The sequence below is a fragment of the Staurois parvus genome, unplaced genomic scaffold (genome assembly GCF_062004578.1).
Source record: "Staurois parvus isolate SC_StPar_1 unplaced genomic scaffold, SC_StPar_1.0 ptg000840l, whole genome shotgun sequence".
NCBI classification, from domain to species: Eukaryota; Metazoa; Chordata; class Amphibia; order Anura; family Ranidae; genus Staurois; species Staurois parvus.
The window spans coordinates 545,543-560,172 of NW_028318636.1; the positions used below are offsets into that span (position 1 = coordinate 545,543).

Below are 14,630 nucleotides of genomic sequence, written 5' to 3' on the forward strand. Positions count from 1 at the left end.
CCAGTAATTGCCCCCCCGCCACCACGCCAATCACCCTACCTGCGCACATCCGATTCACCCAACTGCCTGGGCCCCCCTGCTGGCCTGGGCCCCGTACAAGAGGACCCCCTTATCCACGGCTTTGCCTGTAACAAATAAAGGGGACACAGGCAGCAATAAACAGACAGGTATTCTACCCCCTCTCTACCCAAAATGAAATAAAAATAGAGTATAAAGGAAAAGTAAAGTAAAAAGCATCAAATGTTACATTCCACAAATCTTCACAGTGTGTTATTAAATCCTATTGAGAAACCAAAATAAACTTTTTCTGACAACTAAAACTTTCTTTTGAGAGACAAATCCCCGAAGACCCATAATATATGTGTAAAAAAAGAATCGAATAGGGTATGTAATAAATCGCAATTGTCCCATTGTGTGTTTCTTTTTGGCATTTTGAGGATTTTTTTTTTTTTTTTAGGACCCAAATGTTGATTAAAACCAGTTTGCTTCGCGGCAGACTTTACAGTTTGCGAAACAAGCTAATTACAGGGATTGGATTTAAGTATACTTCGAGAGAGGCCAGGAAAGAATGGAGAGCTGGGGGGGGAGTTAGGGAAAAGCGGAGAGGGGGATACAGAGGGACAATAGGACGGAGACACGGGATCATCTGAAGGCATTACATTAGAGTGTATCAGTCGTTTTAAAGCAGCTGGGAGAGGAAATTGGATTTCGGGAGACAGAAAGAATAAAAAGGAAGACGGCAGCTAGGAAGTGAGTGAAGAGAGGAGGGGAAAAGAAGAGAGAGGGTAGGTAAGAGAAGGAGGAGAGAGCATAGAGGAGGGGGGGATGCTATCCCAGTGATTTAAAAACCCAATTGTTTGGGATTTCTAAACCGGCTGAAGGCAAGTAGGCAGAGTCTGAGCAGACTTCTTTTCTCTGTTCTCCCTGCTGCGTGGGGGGCACATTCTGAGAAAGGCAGGAGGTAAGGGGGAGTGAGACTTCTCACTTAGGGGCTGTCTGGAGGCCGGATTTGTCCTTAGTGACTTTGAGGTGGGTTTATCGAGGATCACCAGACAGTTTTCCCACTAAGCAATTGGACGCATGCTGTCTGCTACCTGCGATTATGTAGGGGTCACCAGCAGTTAAAGTCTAAATATTCCAAACACATCCGCGTCCCTGACATTTCAGGACCCGAGCTGCTGGATCATCACACTGTGTGCTTCCCTCATCATGCCCGTATCGGTGCCCTGCTGGTCCTGTTGGCATGTTCTCCTGTGCCTGCTGTGTGCCCTGCTGGACAAAGGTTGCTGCACGTGGACCCCCGGCACCCAGTACAGATACTCACCGGCGCTGCAAGTCAAAACTAGAGAGTCTCTCACTTCCCCCAGAAGGTAACCCAGCAAATCTGCTGTGCTTGCACTTTTCACGCATACATTGCTGTTTGACTTTGAATCAGTGTTCATGTAGGCTGCAGCTTTTCTGAGCAGACGTGTAAGTTACTGGCAAACTGTCGCCGTCGGCTGCCCAGGAATACAGGCGCAGGGGTCGCAAATGCACTGCAAACCTGTCGCAGACACTTTACTAAGTGAGAGGCAGCTTGATTTGCATCTGTGGAGCTAGTTTTGCTTGAAAAATTGTTTTTGTTATAAAAGAGGAGGAAAGGAAAATAAAAGATGCTTCCAGGAACAACCAATCAGAATTCATCTGTCATTTTTCTACTAAAGGATTAAAGTGCAAGGAAGAATCTGATTGGTTGGATTGGTTTCGGGTTTCCCTTTCTTCAGCTTTCATCGAATACAACAATTTAAGAATAGAAATATAGACTTGGACAGCAGAGACGCAGCTGTTACTGATTTATTATACATTCTGATGGCGTGATCTTGTGAAGGATGTCAGAAGTGTGATAGGAACTGCGCACAGGTCTAAATGTCTGGAGCATTTCTTCTCTTTATTCATGTGATAGGTGGAAAGGACATTGTGTCATTCAAAGAGAACCTGTCAGTGCACAAAGATGGGATCTGCCATTGCTGACTTTTTTGCAGGCTTGGCTGCTGTTGTCACCATCTTTGCTTGACTACCTAGGACTGGGGCTCTACTTACCATAAGGACTGGGGCTCTACTTACCATAAGGACTGGGGCTCTACTTACCATAAGGACTGGGGCTCTTCTTACCATAAGGACTGGGGCTCTTCTTACCATAAGGACTGGAGTTATACTTACCATAAGGACTGGAGTTATACTTACCATAAGGACTGGGGCTATACTTACCATAAGGACTAGGGCTCTACTTACCATAAGGACTGGGGTTATACTTACCATAAGGACTGGAGTTATACTTACCATAAGGACTGGGGCTATACTTACCATAAGGACTGGGGCTCTACTTACCATAATTACTGGGGTTATACTTACCATAAGGACTGGGGCTGTACTTACCATAAGGACTGGGGCTGTACTTACCATAAGGACTGGGGCTGTACTTACCATAAGGACAGGGTTTATACTTACCATAAGAACTGGGGTTATACTTACCATAATTACTGGGGTTATACTTACCATAAGGACTGGGTTTATACTTACCATAAGGACTGGGTTTATACTTACCATAAGGACTGGGGTTATACTTACCATAAGGACTGGGGTTATACTTACCATAATTACTGGGGTTATACTTACCATAAGGACTGGGTTTATACTTACCATAAGGACTGGGGTTATACTTACCATAATTACTGGGGTTATACTTACCATAAGGACTGGGGCTCTACTTACCATAAGGACTGGGTTTATACTTACCATAAGGACTGGGTTTATACTTACCATAAGCACTGGGGCTCTTCTTATCATAAGGACTGGGGCTCTTCTTACCATAAGGACTGGGGTTCTTCTTACCATAAGGACTGGGGCTCTTGTTACCATAAGGACTGGGGCTATACTTACCATAAGGACTGGGGTTATACTTACCATAAGGACTGGGGCTCTACTTACCATAAGGACTGGGGCTCTACTTACCATAAGGACTGGGGCTATACTTACCATAAGGACTGGGGCTATACTTACCATAAGGACTGGGGCTCTACTTACCATAAGGACTGGGGCTCTACTTACCATAAGGACTGGGGCTCTACTTACCATAAGGACTGGGGCTCTACTTACCATAAGGACTGGGTCTATACTTACCATAAGGACTGGGGCTCTACTTACCATAAGGACTGGGGCTCTACTTACCATAAGGACTGGGTCTATACTTACCATAAGGACTGGGGCTCTACTTACCATAAGGACTGGGGCTCTACTTACCATAAGGACTAATTGGGATTAGAGTTAGCAGGACCTTGCTTCCACATTTAGGGCTCTTTCACACAGATCAGTTTTTTTATGTGCTTTTAGGACCGGTTCATACTATAGAAACGCAGTCCCAGTGCGTTCCAGATGCGTTTCCGCATGCTCGTTTTTTACCCTTTTTTATGGATTCTGGTGCATTTTTTATGCGTTTTTCATGCGTTCCAGTTATTTTTTCCCTTCTCTTTTTCTTCAATTTAAATAGGGACATGTGCATTCCAGTGCGTTTTTGATGCGTTTTACCATGTTCCTGTACAGTTCTGTGCAGAAAAAATGCAGCGTGTTCTACTTTTGTTTTTGTTCTGTAACTGGAACTGCAAGCAATGATGTGAACTATGACAATGACTACCATATAACCTACTTTCTGTGCATTTTGGATGCAGAAAAAAAGCAACTGAAACACATGTAGTGTGAACTGGCGCTTAGGGCTAGTTCACACTAGATGCAGTCCAGTGCATTTTTATTCTGCATCAAAAATGCATGCACAGAGTTTTCCATGTATTCCAATGGCCCTAGTTCACACCAGTGCAGTCAGTTTCTGGTGCAGAAAAAAAAGTAGAACATGCTGCATTTGTTCTGCACAGAACCATACTGGAACATAGCAAACTGCATCAAAACTGCACCAGAGCTGTGTGTGGTGTGAACTGTGAGCAAAATATTATCTGGAATGCATCCGGAGTGCGTTTTGTGGTGTGAACTGGCTCTTAGGACCGGTTCACACTATAGAAACGCAGTCCACATGCATTCTGGATATGTTTTTGCATGCACGGTTTTAAAGCATTTTTGGCATGTTCCGGTGCATTTTTGACTTGTTTTTGACGGGTTCCAGTGCATTTTTTATGCATTCCAGTTAATTATTTTCCCCTCTCTTTTTCTTCAATATAAATAATAACATGTGCGTTCCAGTGGGTTTGTGGTGCATATTGGTGCGTTCCTGTGCTTTGTGGATGCATTTTACCACATTCCAGTACAGTTCTGTGCAGAAAAAATGCAGCATGTTCTACTTTTTTTTCTGCAACCGCAACACACTGGAACTGCAAACACTAATGTGAACTATGACATTGACAACCATATAACCTACTCTGTGTGTTTTGGATGCAGAAAAAAAAAAAGCAACTGAAATGCATGGAGTGTGAACTGGCTCTTAGTGATAAAATTCAGAACAAAAATGCATGAAAATGTATCCCTTTAAATCCTATAGTACTCTTCACACCATTATGCTGTGCCTTTTTAAAAAAATCCTACATGCTGCGTTTTTAGTTCAGGTTTAAAAGACGCCCCAGGAATACACCTCCACATTGAAATGAATACAAAACGCGTAAAAAACGCACCCACAGTCCATTTTTGGTGCCTTTTTTGAGACTCATATCCAGGGGCGGACTAACCATTCAAGCACTCAGGGGGCCCCATGAAATGCCCCTGGTACCTTTTTTATAGGCTTTTTTGAGTGTGGGCAAGGACACAGGGGCCCCATGATCCCCTATTGCCCGGGGGCCCCATGAGTTGTCAGTCCGCCCCTGCACATATCCAAGTTGCACAGATGCTTGCTGGGAGTCTGGAATCCAGAAAACGCACCAAAAATGCATTGAAAACACATAAAAAAATGCATAAAAACATATATGTGTTTTTTCCACATTTTTTTCAGCGGAGCAGTGTGAAAGGGCCCTCACAAACTGTTATAACATTTTCCTTAAATTGGTTCTGTGTTCTGTCTACCTTGGGAGATCTGTGGCTTCATTCACCAAGAGAACTGTAGGGGGAAGTGAGTGCAGGAGATTGAGAGGAGTCAGAAGGCTCTTTATAGTTCAGGAAACAGGAAGCCATCTCTCCCATGAATTGTGGTCTGTACAGATGTAAGGTAGACCCCACGCTGTTTTCCAAAGAACCTTTAAGCAGCAGTTTAAAATAATCAGACACACGATTGTACAAAACTCCTATAGGTGTGCATGCGGCAGCATGATGTGAAAATACAGCCCTGTCTAGAACTGATCAGTGTGCATGATGAGTATGACCATAACCTGTATGTAAACTCTAACAATACATTTCTCTTTTGCTTTCCTTTGTTATATTTTATTATATCTCTTTGAAAAGTGCAAAAAAAGAAAACTGTTCCAGCCAGAAATTTGGTGAGCTGATATCCTCTTGTCCTCTCTGGACTGTTATCAGTTAGCATTGTTTCCTGCTATTTCTGTGGACTGCAAAACATCTCTCTCTGTTTTGGAGAAGAGAGGGAGGTGTTATGTAGTTCTAACGCACTCTCTGCCCTAGGGTGATAATGCTGTTCAGTTTGGTAGTCACCATAGGACAGGAGATGATATATGTCAAGATTACCAGGTTAACATAAAGGCAAAAAGGGTTAAAAAAAATGACTGTAGCCACCACATCTAAAGACTGGTAAACTATAAAATGATAGGGGTTTTGATTGGCTTTAGATACACTGTAAGCCCCTGGTCACATCAAAGTCGATTTTGAAATCAAAATCTGGTGACCTGCTGATTTCAGTTGAGATTTGCAAGACATCTGACACAGATGTCTATACAAACCGCAACAAAAATAGTGCTTGCACTACTTTAGAAATCAGTGCGGCTCCGACCAAGTCGGAACCGCACCGATATGACCGCTCTAATAGCAGACAATAAGGTGCGACTTGGCCAGGGGCGGACTGACCATTTGAAAACTCGGGCACTGCCTGAGGGCCCAGGGTCAGTAGGGGGCCCCATGAGATGCCCCTGGTACCTTTTTCGTAGGCTTTTTTGAGTTTGGGCCCCATGATCCCCTATTGCCCAGGGGCCCCATGAGTTGTCAGTCCGCCCCTGGACTTGGCATATGATTTGCAATTCGCATGGCATGAAAATCGCATGCCAAATCACACCTGATGTGACCGGGGTGTAAGGCTTGAAGTACAACTAAAGGCTGTTTCATGACAGTATAAACAGTCCTAAATCCAGTTGCTATGTGATGCAGAAATTTAATATAGTAAACTAAAGACTTGCTTTACCGTCCCTGAATAAGCCACATCCTCCTTTATTTTTGGCTCACATGCTCCCCCTCCCAGACACTGCAGCAAACAGTGGGTGAGATTCAGGAGCAGTGGCAGTGTCTATTATTTATTTATTTATTCTCTATTATTTCCCAGTACATTCTGGGATACAGGAGCCTGTACCGCCCTGCTTACATTTTATAAATGATTCACTAACATGCTGTAAATGCTATATGTGCGGTTTCAGCACTTCATCCCCGCCTGCAACTTTTTGGGACATTCTGGGATACAGGAGCCTGTACCACCCTGCTTACATTTTATAAATGATTCACTAACATGCTGTAAATGCTATATGTGCGGTTTCAGCACCTTCATCCCTGCCTGCAACCTTTTGGGACAAGTCACAGGTCCCAGGAGTCTACGGGGCCATTCACAGGGCACAGCACAGCTCACAAATGCACAGTAGGAAGCTGGCTGTGATACAGCAAAGTGTCACAGCCAGTTTCACACAGCTGACATGCCAACATCGGGGGTCCAATGATCAGTGAAGAACCAGGCCAGGTGAGGACGGTGCTGGATCCCTGGACAGGTGACTGTCTGTTTACTAAAGGTTAGCAGCTACGATATTTGGTGGGAAGAGGCTGAAGAAACTCTATCTTGTTTTAAAAAAAAATAAGTGCACCACCTGAAATAAAAGACCTTCTATACTGGTGGTCTCCAAGGGTCAGATGTGGCCCTTCGCTAGCCTTTATCCGGCCCTTAGGGCACTAATGCTCCCACTCATTTGAAGCACTGTTCGTAGCACTGACACCAACAGTGGGGCAAAATTCTCTCTACAGACACCAACAGTGGGGCACCATTCCTCCTACTGATATTAATGATAGGGCACTATTCCTCCCACTGACACCAGTGATGGGGCACTATTCCTCCCACTGACACCAGCGATGGGACACTATTCCTTCCACTGACACCAGCGATGGGACACTATTCCTCCCACTGACACCAACGTTGGGGCACTTTTCCTTCTCCTACTGACCACATGCAACTGAGCTTCACACACGAGGCATTGTTTACGTTCACTGACGTCGCACCCCCACTGGCCACAATTTGGCCCTTCAAAAGTCTAGAAGACATTAACCACTTGCCCTCCAGAGGATTTACCCCCATTCCTAACAAAGCCATTTTTTGCATTAGGGCACTGCACTACTTTAACTGACAATTGCACGGTCATGCAACGCTGCACCCAAATTACATTTACGTCCTTTGTTTTCTCACGAATAGAGCTTTATTTTGGCGGTATTTGATTGCCTGTGTGTTTTTTATTGTTTGCGCTATAAAAATAAAAAAGACCAAGAATTTTGAGGGAAAAAAACCAATATTTTAGAATTTTTGCTATTAAACATGTCCAGCAAAAAAAAAAATAAAAAAATCTAATTTCATCATAAATTTATGCCAAATGTATTTTGCTCAATGTCTTTGCTAAAAAAAATCCCAATACAAATTACAAATGGCGGTATAGATACTGGAATTTTTTTTTTCACTAGTAATGGTGGTGATCAGCGACTTATAGCGGGACTGCGGGACTGCAGCGGGCATTCTGACACTGGGGGGAACTGACTTAGTGTCACTGACATCTCCAGTGACACCAATACAGTGATCAGAGCTAATGAAAAGCACTGACACGTTACTAATGGCACTGTGCAGGAAGGGGTTAACATCTGGGGCGATCAAAGGGTTAACTGTGTGCTGTTTCACAGAAAGCTTTGTCTGTGTTTTCAATTGTAAGCACGCTGCTTTGTATGTCTCTGCATAGCAGAGCCATACAAAACAGTGTGCTGGAGCTGACAGGGAGAGAACTGTATTGTTTACATACGGTTCCCCCCCCCCCCTGTCGATAATACTCAGCAATCACCGGGTGCCAGTGAGTAATCACCGGCTGGGACCCTGTGATTGGCAGCAAAATCATGTCTATATACACATGAGTTTACACACCCCTGCCACCCTGTACAGTATTTCTACTATAGGGTGGCAGGAAAGAGGTTAAACCGACTCCTTGAAAAGTTTGGAGACCCCTGGTCTATACACAAGTCCTGCTGCTTGTTCCTCTGGGGACCAGACATTGAGAGGGTGTTGGAGAAACATTTGGTGGGACAGGCGAGTATAAATGATGTACTTGTGTACGTGGTGTGGTTTTTTTTTTCCATTTTTTTATCAAGAAGTAAAACAATCCCTTTAAGATTTTAAAGTATAACTAAAGGGAATTTTGTTTTTGTTTTTTTAGCTTTCGATAGAGTGGAGAGGGATTAGAACACCTGTCAGGTTTTTATTGCTGTCGGTGTCCCCATTAGTGAGATTCACCCTCTATATCTGACTTGTTTACCATTATCACTGAGAGTGAAATAAAATCCAAAGTTTTGAGTTTGCTCCAGAACAGGGGTAGAGGGGAAATCTTCCAATGGGGACACTAGTTCTAGTGACAGCCTCACCTTGGAGGGATTTCCCCTCACTTCCCATTATAGCAATGCGACAGGAAATTAAGGGAAATCTCCCCAATTGGGCACAGTTGGCAAAAAAAAAAACTGGCCTGGGTTATAATCCTCCCTTACTCTATCCAGAATGAAAAAAAAGTGTTGCCTTTAGTTTTACTATAAGTTCAGGTTGTGACTACAACATACAGAGTGGAAAGGGATTCGTTGTCATTGATGAATTCACTCTTCAGATTGTTTCTAATTGTTTTGCCATGAAAAAATGTGTTTCTGCTTGCCCACCCCTCTGGCTGCATGGGAGTTTTAACAGATGTAGTTATATTTAAAGGTTATTTTAGGATTAAGGAATGGTAATACGTTCAGGCAAGATAGGGCCCCTTGTAGCTGATGCTCTAATATGTTGTAACCCTTGCACTACCAGAGACCATCTGTATTGTGGCACAGACAGATCTTGGCTGCTGACATGGGAAGAAGTCCCTCTGTTTGTAGAGCTAGATTTCAGGGGGTCATTCAGGGTTGACATTCTAATAAGCTTTTTATAGAAGCCACCATTATACCATTTACAATTCGCATTGTGAAATGAGCCGCTACTTTTTATTCCAGAAATCCCCCCCCCCCTTTTTATTTAACAGCGAAGTGTGAATTTAACTGCCTGTGGGAATGCAATGCATTGTCCATTGTGGAGCAGATCATAATTGCTGGCTGGATATTTGTGACCTGGGGATGTTGAAGCAGGAACACTAACAATTTATATGAGAAAAATCAACAGAGGAAAAGCAGAGATAAACAAAATGTCAACAGAGCTGGCCTTTCAGAATGCAGCGTAGTGCACCTCCAGTTTTCTCCCTTACACATCACTTTTTATTGCATTTGCTGAACTTCTATTTTTTTTAGATGTTGTAATGAATGAATTATCCTCCTGGTACTTTGCACCACAAAGCATATAATGAAAGGAAATCTGTCAGATAGTGTGGGCAGCATTGGATGGAAGCTTCTGTTCTGTAACACCCGGTCAGCATACTTGTTTAGGGCAGTGAAATCTATACAGATTTGTGGCAAATGTCATCATTGTCCCAGAATTAGTTTGTAGCTCAGAAGTCATCATTGTCCCAGAACTAGTTTGTAGCCCAGAAGTCATCAGTGTCCCAGAACTAGTTTGTAGCCCAGAAGTCATCAGTGTCCCAGAACTAGTTGATAGCCCAGAAGTCATCAGTGTCCCAGAACTAGTTTGTAGCCCAGAAGTCATCAGTGTCCCAGAACTAGTTTGTAGCCCAGAAGTCATCAGTGTCTCAGAACTATTTGATAGCCCAGAAGTCATCAGTGTCCCAGAACTAGTTTGTAGCCCAGAAGTCATCAGTGTCCCAGAACTAGTTTGTAGCCTAGAAGTCATCAGTGTCCCAGAAATAGTTTGTAGCCCAGAAGTCATCAGTGTCCCAGTACTAGTTTGTAGCCCAGAAGTCATCAGTGTCCCAGAAATAGTTTGTAGCCCAGAAGCCATCAGTGTCCCAGAACTAGTTTGTAGCCCAGAAGTCATCAGTGTCCCAGAATTAATTTGTAGCCCAGAAGTCATCAGTGTCCCAGAACTAGTTTGTAGCCCAGAAGTCATCAGTGTCCCAGAACTAGTTTGTAGCCCAGAAGTCATCAGTATCCCAGAAATAGTTTGTAGCCCAGAATCTTAAAAGCGCCTCCTAGATGACAGTCATAGCCAGGTAACGAAGCCAGGGCCATAAGGCGCCCAAGCATGGATCAAAACGTAGCCAGTTCAGCATTTTGATCCATGTATTAGCACCCTGGTTGTACACAAATTGATTGACTTGTGTACCACAGCCTGTTCTTATCCCAAACAATTAGTAATGTGCAACACTAATCATTGTGTTCTGCCAGCAGCACTCACTGTGTTGATGAGGGAATCGATCAATTTTCTTTCCTTGCACTCATGGTGGAAGGGCAATACCCTGGCAAGATAAAACCGGGGCTAAGATGGCAGTTTCCTTAGCTGTAAAGGATTGGAGGGTTAGTTCCACGTTAAAGCAGAACTAAACCCTCCTATCCTTTACAGCTAAGGAAACTGCCATCTTAGCCTCTGTTTGATCTGCAGCTGCAACCTGTTTCCCTTACTTTCTTTTTACTTTTTAAAATAAAAATGCCAGAATAGTAGGGAAACCCTCGCAATGACCCCTTTTTGGAAAGCAGAAATCCCAAGGTGATCTCATTTTTTGTCATAAGTTTTTGGAAATGAAGAAACTCGCCAGTACCAAGGAGGTTAAACATGGAGCTTGAGTGTGGCACACCAGATACATTAATGTACAGCTCATACACAGGGGAAGGAGAAAGTGAAGGGTTTAATGTACTGGTGACATACAGTGGCAGATTGAAGGTGAAGGGGTTAATATTTAGATGGGCAGGGTAAAGGAGGTGAGGGGTACATTTACAAATCACATGGAGACAGCATTGTATCTAATATGTGTTGGAGGGCCTGAAAGGGTTAAAAAAAGGTCCTTGTGTAACTGCAACAGAATAAATGGAACAGCAACTGCAGCCTCTGATCCATTCATTTTGTGTCCATTCATAAGTAGTGATCTCCCTCCTTCCCCTGTTGTAAGGGGAAGGGAAGGGATCAGCACTGTAAGCAATACCATGTGATCTCTGATGACCAATCACAGCAATCACATGATATTCAGCCTCTTGGATCAGCTGGGTACACTGTCTAATGACTTCCCCCATCCTCTGGAACTCACTACCCCAATCCATCAGACTGTCACCTACCCTCCTCATCTTTAAGCGCACCCTGAAAACCCATCTCTTCAGGGAAGCCTACCCCGCCCTCACCTAACAGCTGATCGCCTCTACTCCTCCTACCACTCCATCCCCCACAGTCATTTCCTCCTGTACCTCTATCCTCTCCCTCCTAGATTGTAAGCTCGAAAGAGCAGGGCCCTTGACCCCCTCGTGTATTGTTTTGTTACTGTATTGTCTCATGTACTGTCCCCCACTATAATGTACAGCACTGAGCAAACCTTTTGGCGCTATATAAATACTGTATAATAATAATAATAATGATAGCTGGATACACAGCGATTGGATATCAGCCGCTGCTGGCTATTTATCCAGTGCCATTCATAAGCAATGCTGGTAAATAAAGGGCCAACAATCACCCTTTGAAAAACTTACTGAGGTACATAAGTGGTTAATGACAACCCTCTGTTATTCTAAGGATTCAGCAAATTATGTTAAAAGGAAAATATATTGTATTGGTACAGTGGGTATTGAATATTCAGTTACTGCAGTTGGTTACTTTAAGGGTCCAGTCGCCTTTTCATGTTGCAGTAAAACTGCAAGGCACAAACTGTGTTGTGGTGCGATTCATTTTGAATGGTATCTCAATGCACTTTGCTGACTTTGCTGCACAGCTCAGTTTTATGGCGGTAAAAAAAGTATTTGCTCATAACTCTTCTATGAATGATATCTTTACATAAGGACATTAGAATGTGCTATTCATCATAGCACATGCAGCACTCAGGAACTCAAGGCCTTTAGCTGAAGTTCCCTGGACTAGAGAAGTATGTGCACTACACGAAAACGCAGGTCTATGACTTGCAGTACATCCAGATAGTATTCACAGCGCTTAACTTTTGCCACATTTGGTTATGTTACAGTCATTACACCATAATGACAACATGAAAGAAGTTCATTTTGAAATCTTTGTAAGTTTGTAAGTTTATTAAAAAAAAAACCCCACATGTACATAAGTATTCAAGCCTTTGCCTTGACACTCAAAATTCAGCTCTGGTGAATCCGGTTCCCACTGATCCTCCTTCAGATGTTTCTACAACTTGATTGGAGTCCACCTATGGGAAATTCGGTTGATTGGACATGATTAGGAAAGGCATAAACCTGTCTATATGAGGTCCCACGGTTAGTGCATGTCAGAGCACAAACCAAGCCATGAAGTCCAAGGAATTGTCCGTAGACCTCCGAGACAGGATTGTATCAAGGCACAGATCTGGGGAAGGGTACAGAAAAATGTCTGCAGCATTGAAGGTCCCAATGAGCACAGTGGCCTCCATCATCCGTAAATGGAAGAAGTTTGGAACCATCAGGTATCTTCCTAGAGCGGGCCGCCTGGCCAAAATGAGTGATCGAGGGAGAAGGGCCTTAGCCAGGGAGGTAACCAAGCACCCGATGGTCACTCTGAAAGAGCTCCAGCATTTCTCTGTGGAGAGAGGAGAACCTTCCAGAAGAACAACCATCTGTGCAGCACTACACCAATCAGGCCTTTATGGTAGAGTGGCCAGACAGAAGCCACTCCTCAGTAAAAGGCAAATGTCAGCCAGCATGGAGTTTGCCAAAAGGCACCAGAGGGTCTCCCAGATCATGAGAAGCAAAACTCTCTGGTCTGATGAAACAAAGATTGAACTCTTTGGCCTGAATGCCAAGTGTCATGTCTGGAGGAAACCAGGCACCATTCACCACCTGGCCAATACCATCCCTACAGTGAAGCATGGTGGTGGCAGCATCATGCTGTGGGGATGTTGTTCAGCGGCAGGAACTGGGAGACTAGTCAGGATTGAAGAAAAGATGAATGTAGCAATGTACAGAGACATCCTTGATGAACACCTGTTCCAGAGTGCTCTGGACCTTAGACTGGGGCGACGGTTCATCTTTCAACAGGACAACGACCCTAAGCAAACAGCCCACATAACAAAGGAACAGCTACGGGCCAACTCTGTGAATGTCCTGGAGTGGCCCAGCCAGAGCCCAGACTTGAACCCGATTGAACATCTCTGGAGAGATCTGAAAATGGCTGTGCACCGACGCTCCCCATCCAACCTGATGGAGCGTGAGAGGTACTGCAAAGAAGAATGGGAGAAATTGCCCAAAAATAGGTGTGCCAAGCTTGTAGCAGCATACTCAAAATTACTTGAGGCTGAAATTGGTGCTAAATGTGCTTCAACAAAGGATTGAGCAAAGGCTGTTTAATAAATTGCAAAGATTTCAAAACAAACTTCTTTTATATTGTCATTATGGGGTATTGTTTGTAGAATGTTGAGGAAAAAAATTAATTTAATCCATTTTGGAATAAGGCTGTAACATAACAAAATGTGGCAAAAGTTAAGCGCTGGGAATACTTTCTGGACGCACTGTATCTGTAAGTTGTGGGGTGGTGTGCTGAGAAAAAAAAAGATGCTGGTCCATTTTGTCTTGTGTCAAGGTGTGCTGCTAGTCCATTCAAATGAACGGGCTGCCTTGAAGCAGTATTAAACCCAAAAGCAAACATTTATTATATAGCAGTCCACCAATTCTTAGAAGTGGTGGCTGCATTTGTTCTCTTTTTTAGGCTTTCTTCTATTTTCATCTGGTGATCCAGTTAGTAAGCAGGGGTGGAGTGACCATTTGAAAACTCGGGCACTGCCCGAGGGCCCGGGGTCAGTAGGGGGACCCATGAGATGCCCCTGGTACCTTTTTCATAGGCTTTTTTGAGTTTGGGCAATGGCACAGGGGCCCCATGATCCCCTATTGCCCGGGGGCCCCTTGAGTTGTCAGTCTGCCCCTGTTAGTAAGTATATTGTTTTTCAATGGAAAAAGCTCACTTACAGTTACAGGGATAAGGTAAACTATTTTCCACTGACAGGGGGGTTTACAATGATCAACTTTAGTATAAAAACTGTTTGCTGTAACTGCTTATAAAGTATCAGTTGAAGTAAAGATTAAATTTGTTACTGTGCTTACAATGTTACTAAACCCAGGATCCTGCATTCACTATATATGGTCTCCCACAGTACACAGAACATGGAAATGCAATTATTTTAGTAAGTATAAACTGCTAAATACTTTTTCTCATC

General features: G+C 43.6%; 1 protein-coding gene across 6 annotated transcripts in view; it reads left to right on the forward strand.

Moving 5' to 3' along the window:
* Positions 1 to 682: 682 nt before the first annotated feature.
* EMID1 (EMI domain containing 1) overlaps positions 683 to 14,630 on the forward strand; it is a 168,040-nt gene continuing 154,092 nt past the window's right edge. For 2 of the 6 annotated variants that reach the window (XM_089655437.1, XM_089655438.1), the window contains exon 1: positions 683 to 1,370. In XM_089655437.1, the coding sequence (XP_089511563.1) occupies positions 1,210 to 1,370 (161 nt within the window). In that variant the 5' untranslated portion in view covers positions 683 to 1,209. The remainder of the gene's footprint in view (positions 1,371 to 14,630) is intronic. The other 4 variants (XM_089655434.1, XM_089655436.1, XM_089655435.1 and 1 more) reach the window with 4 other exon arrangements.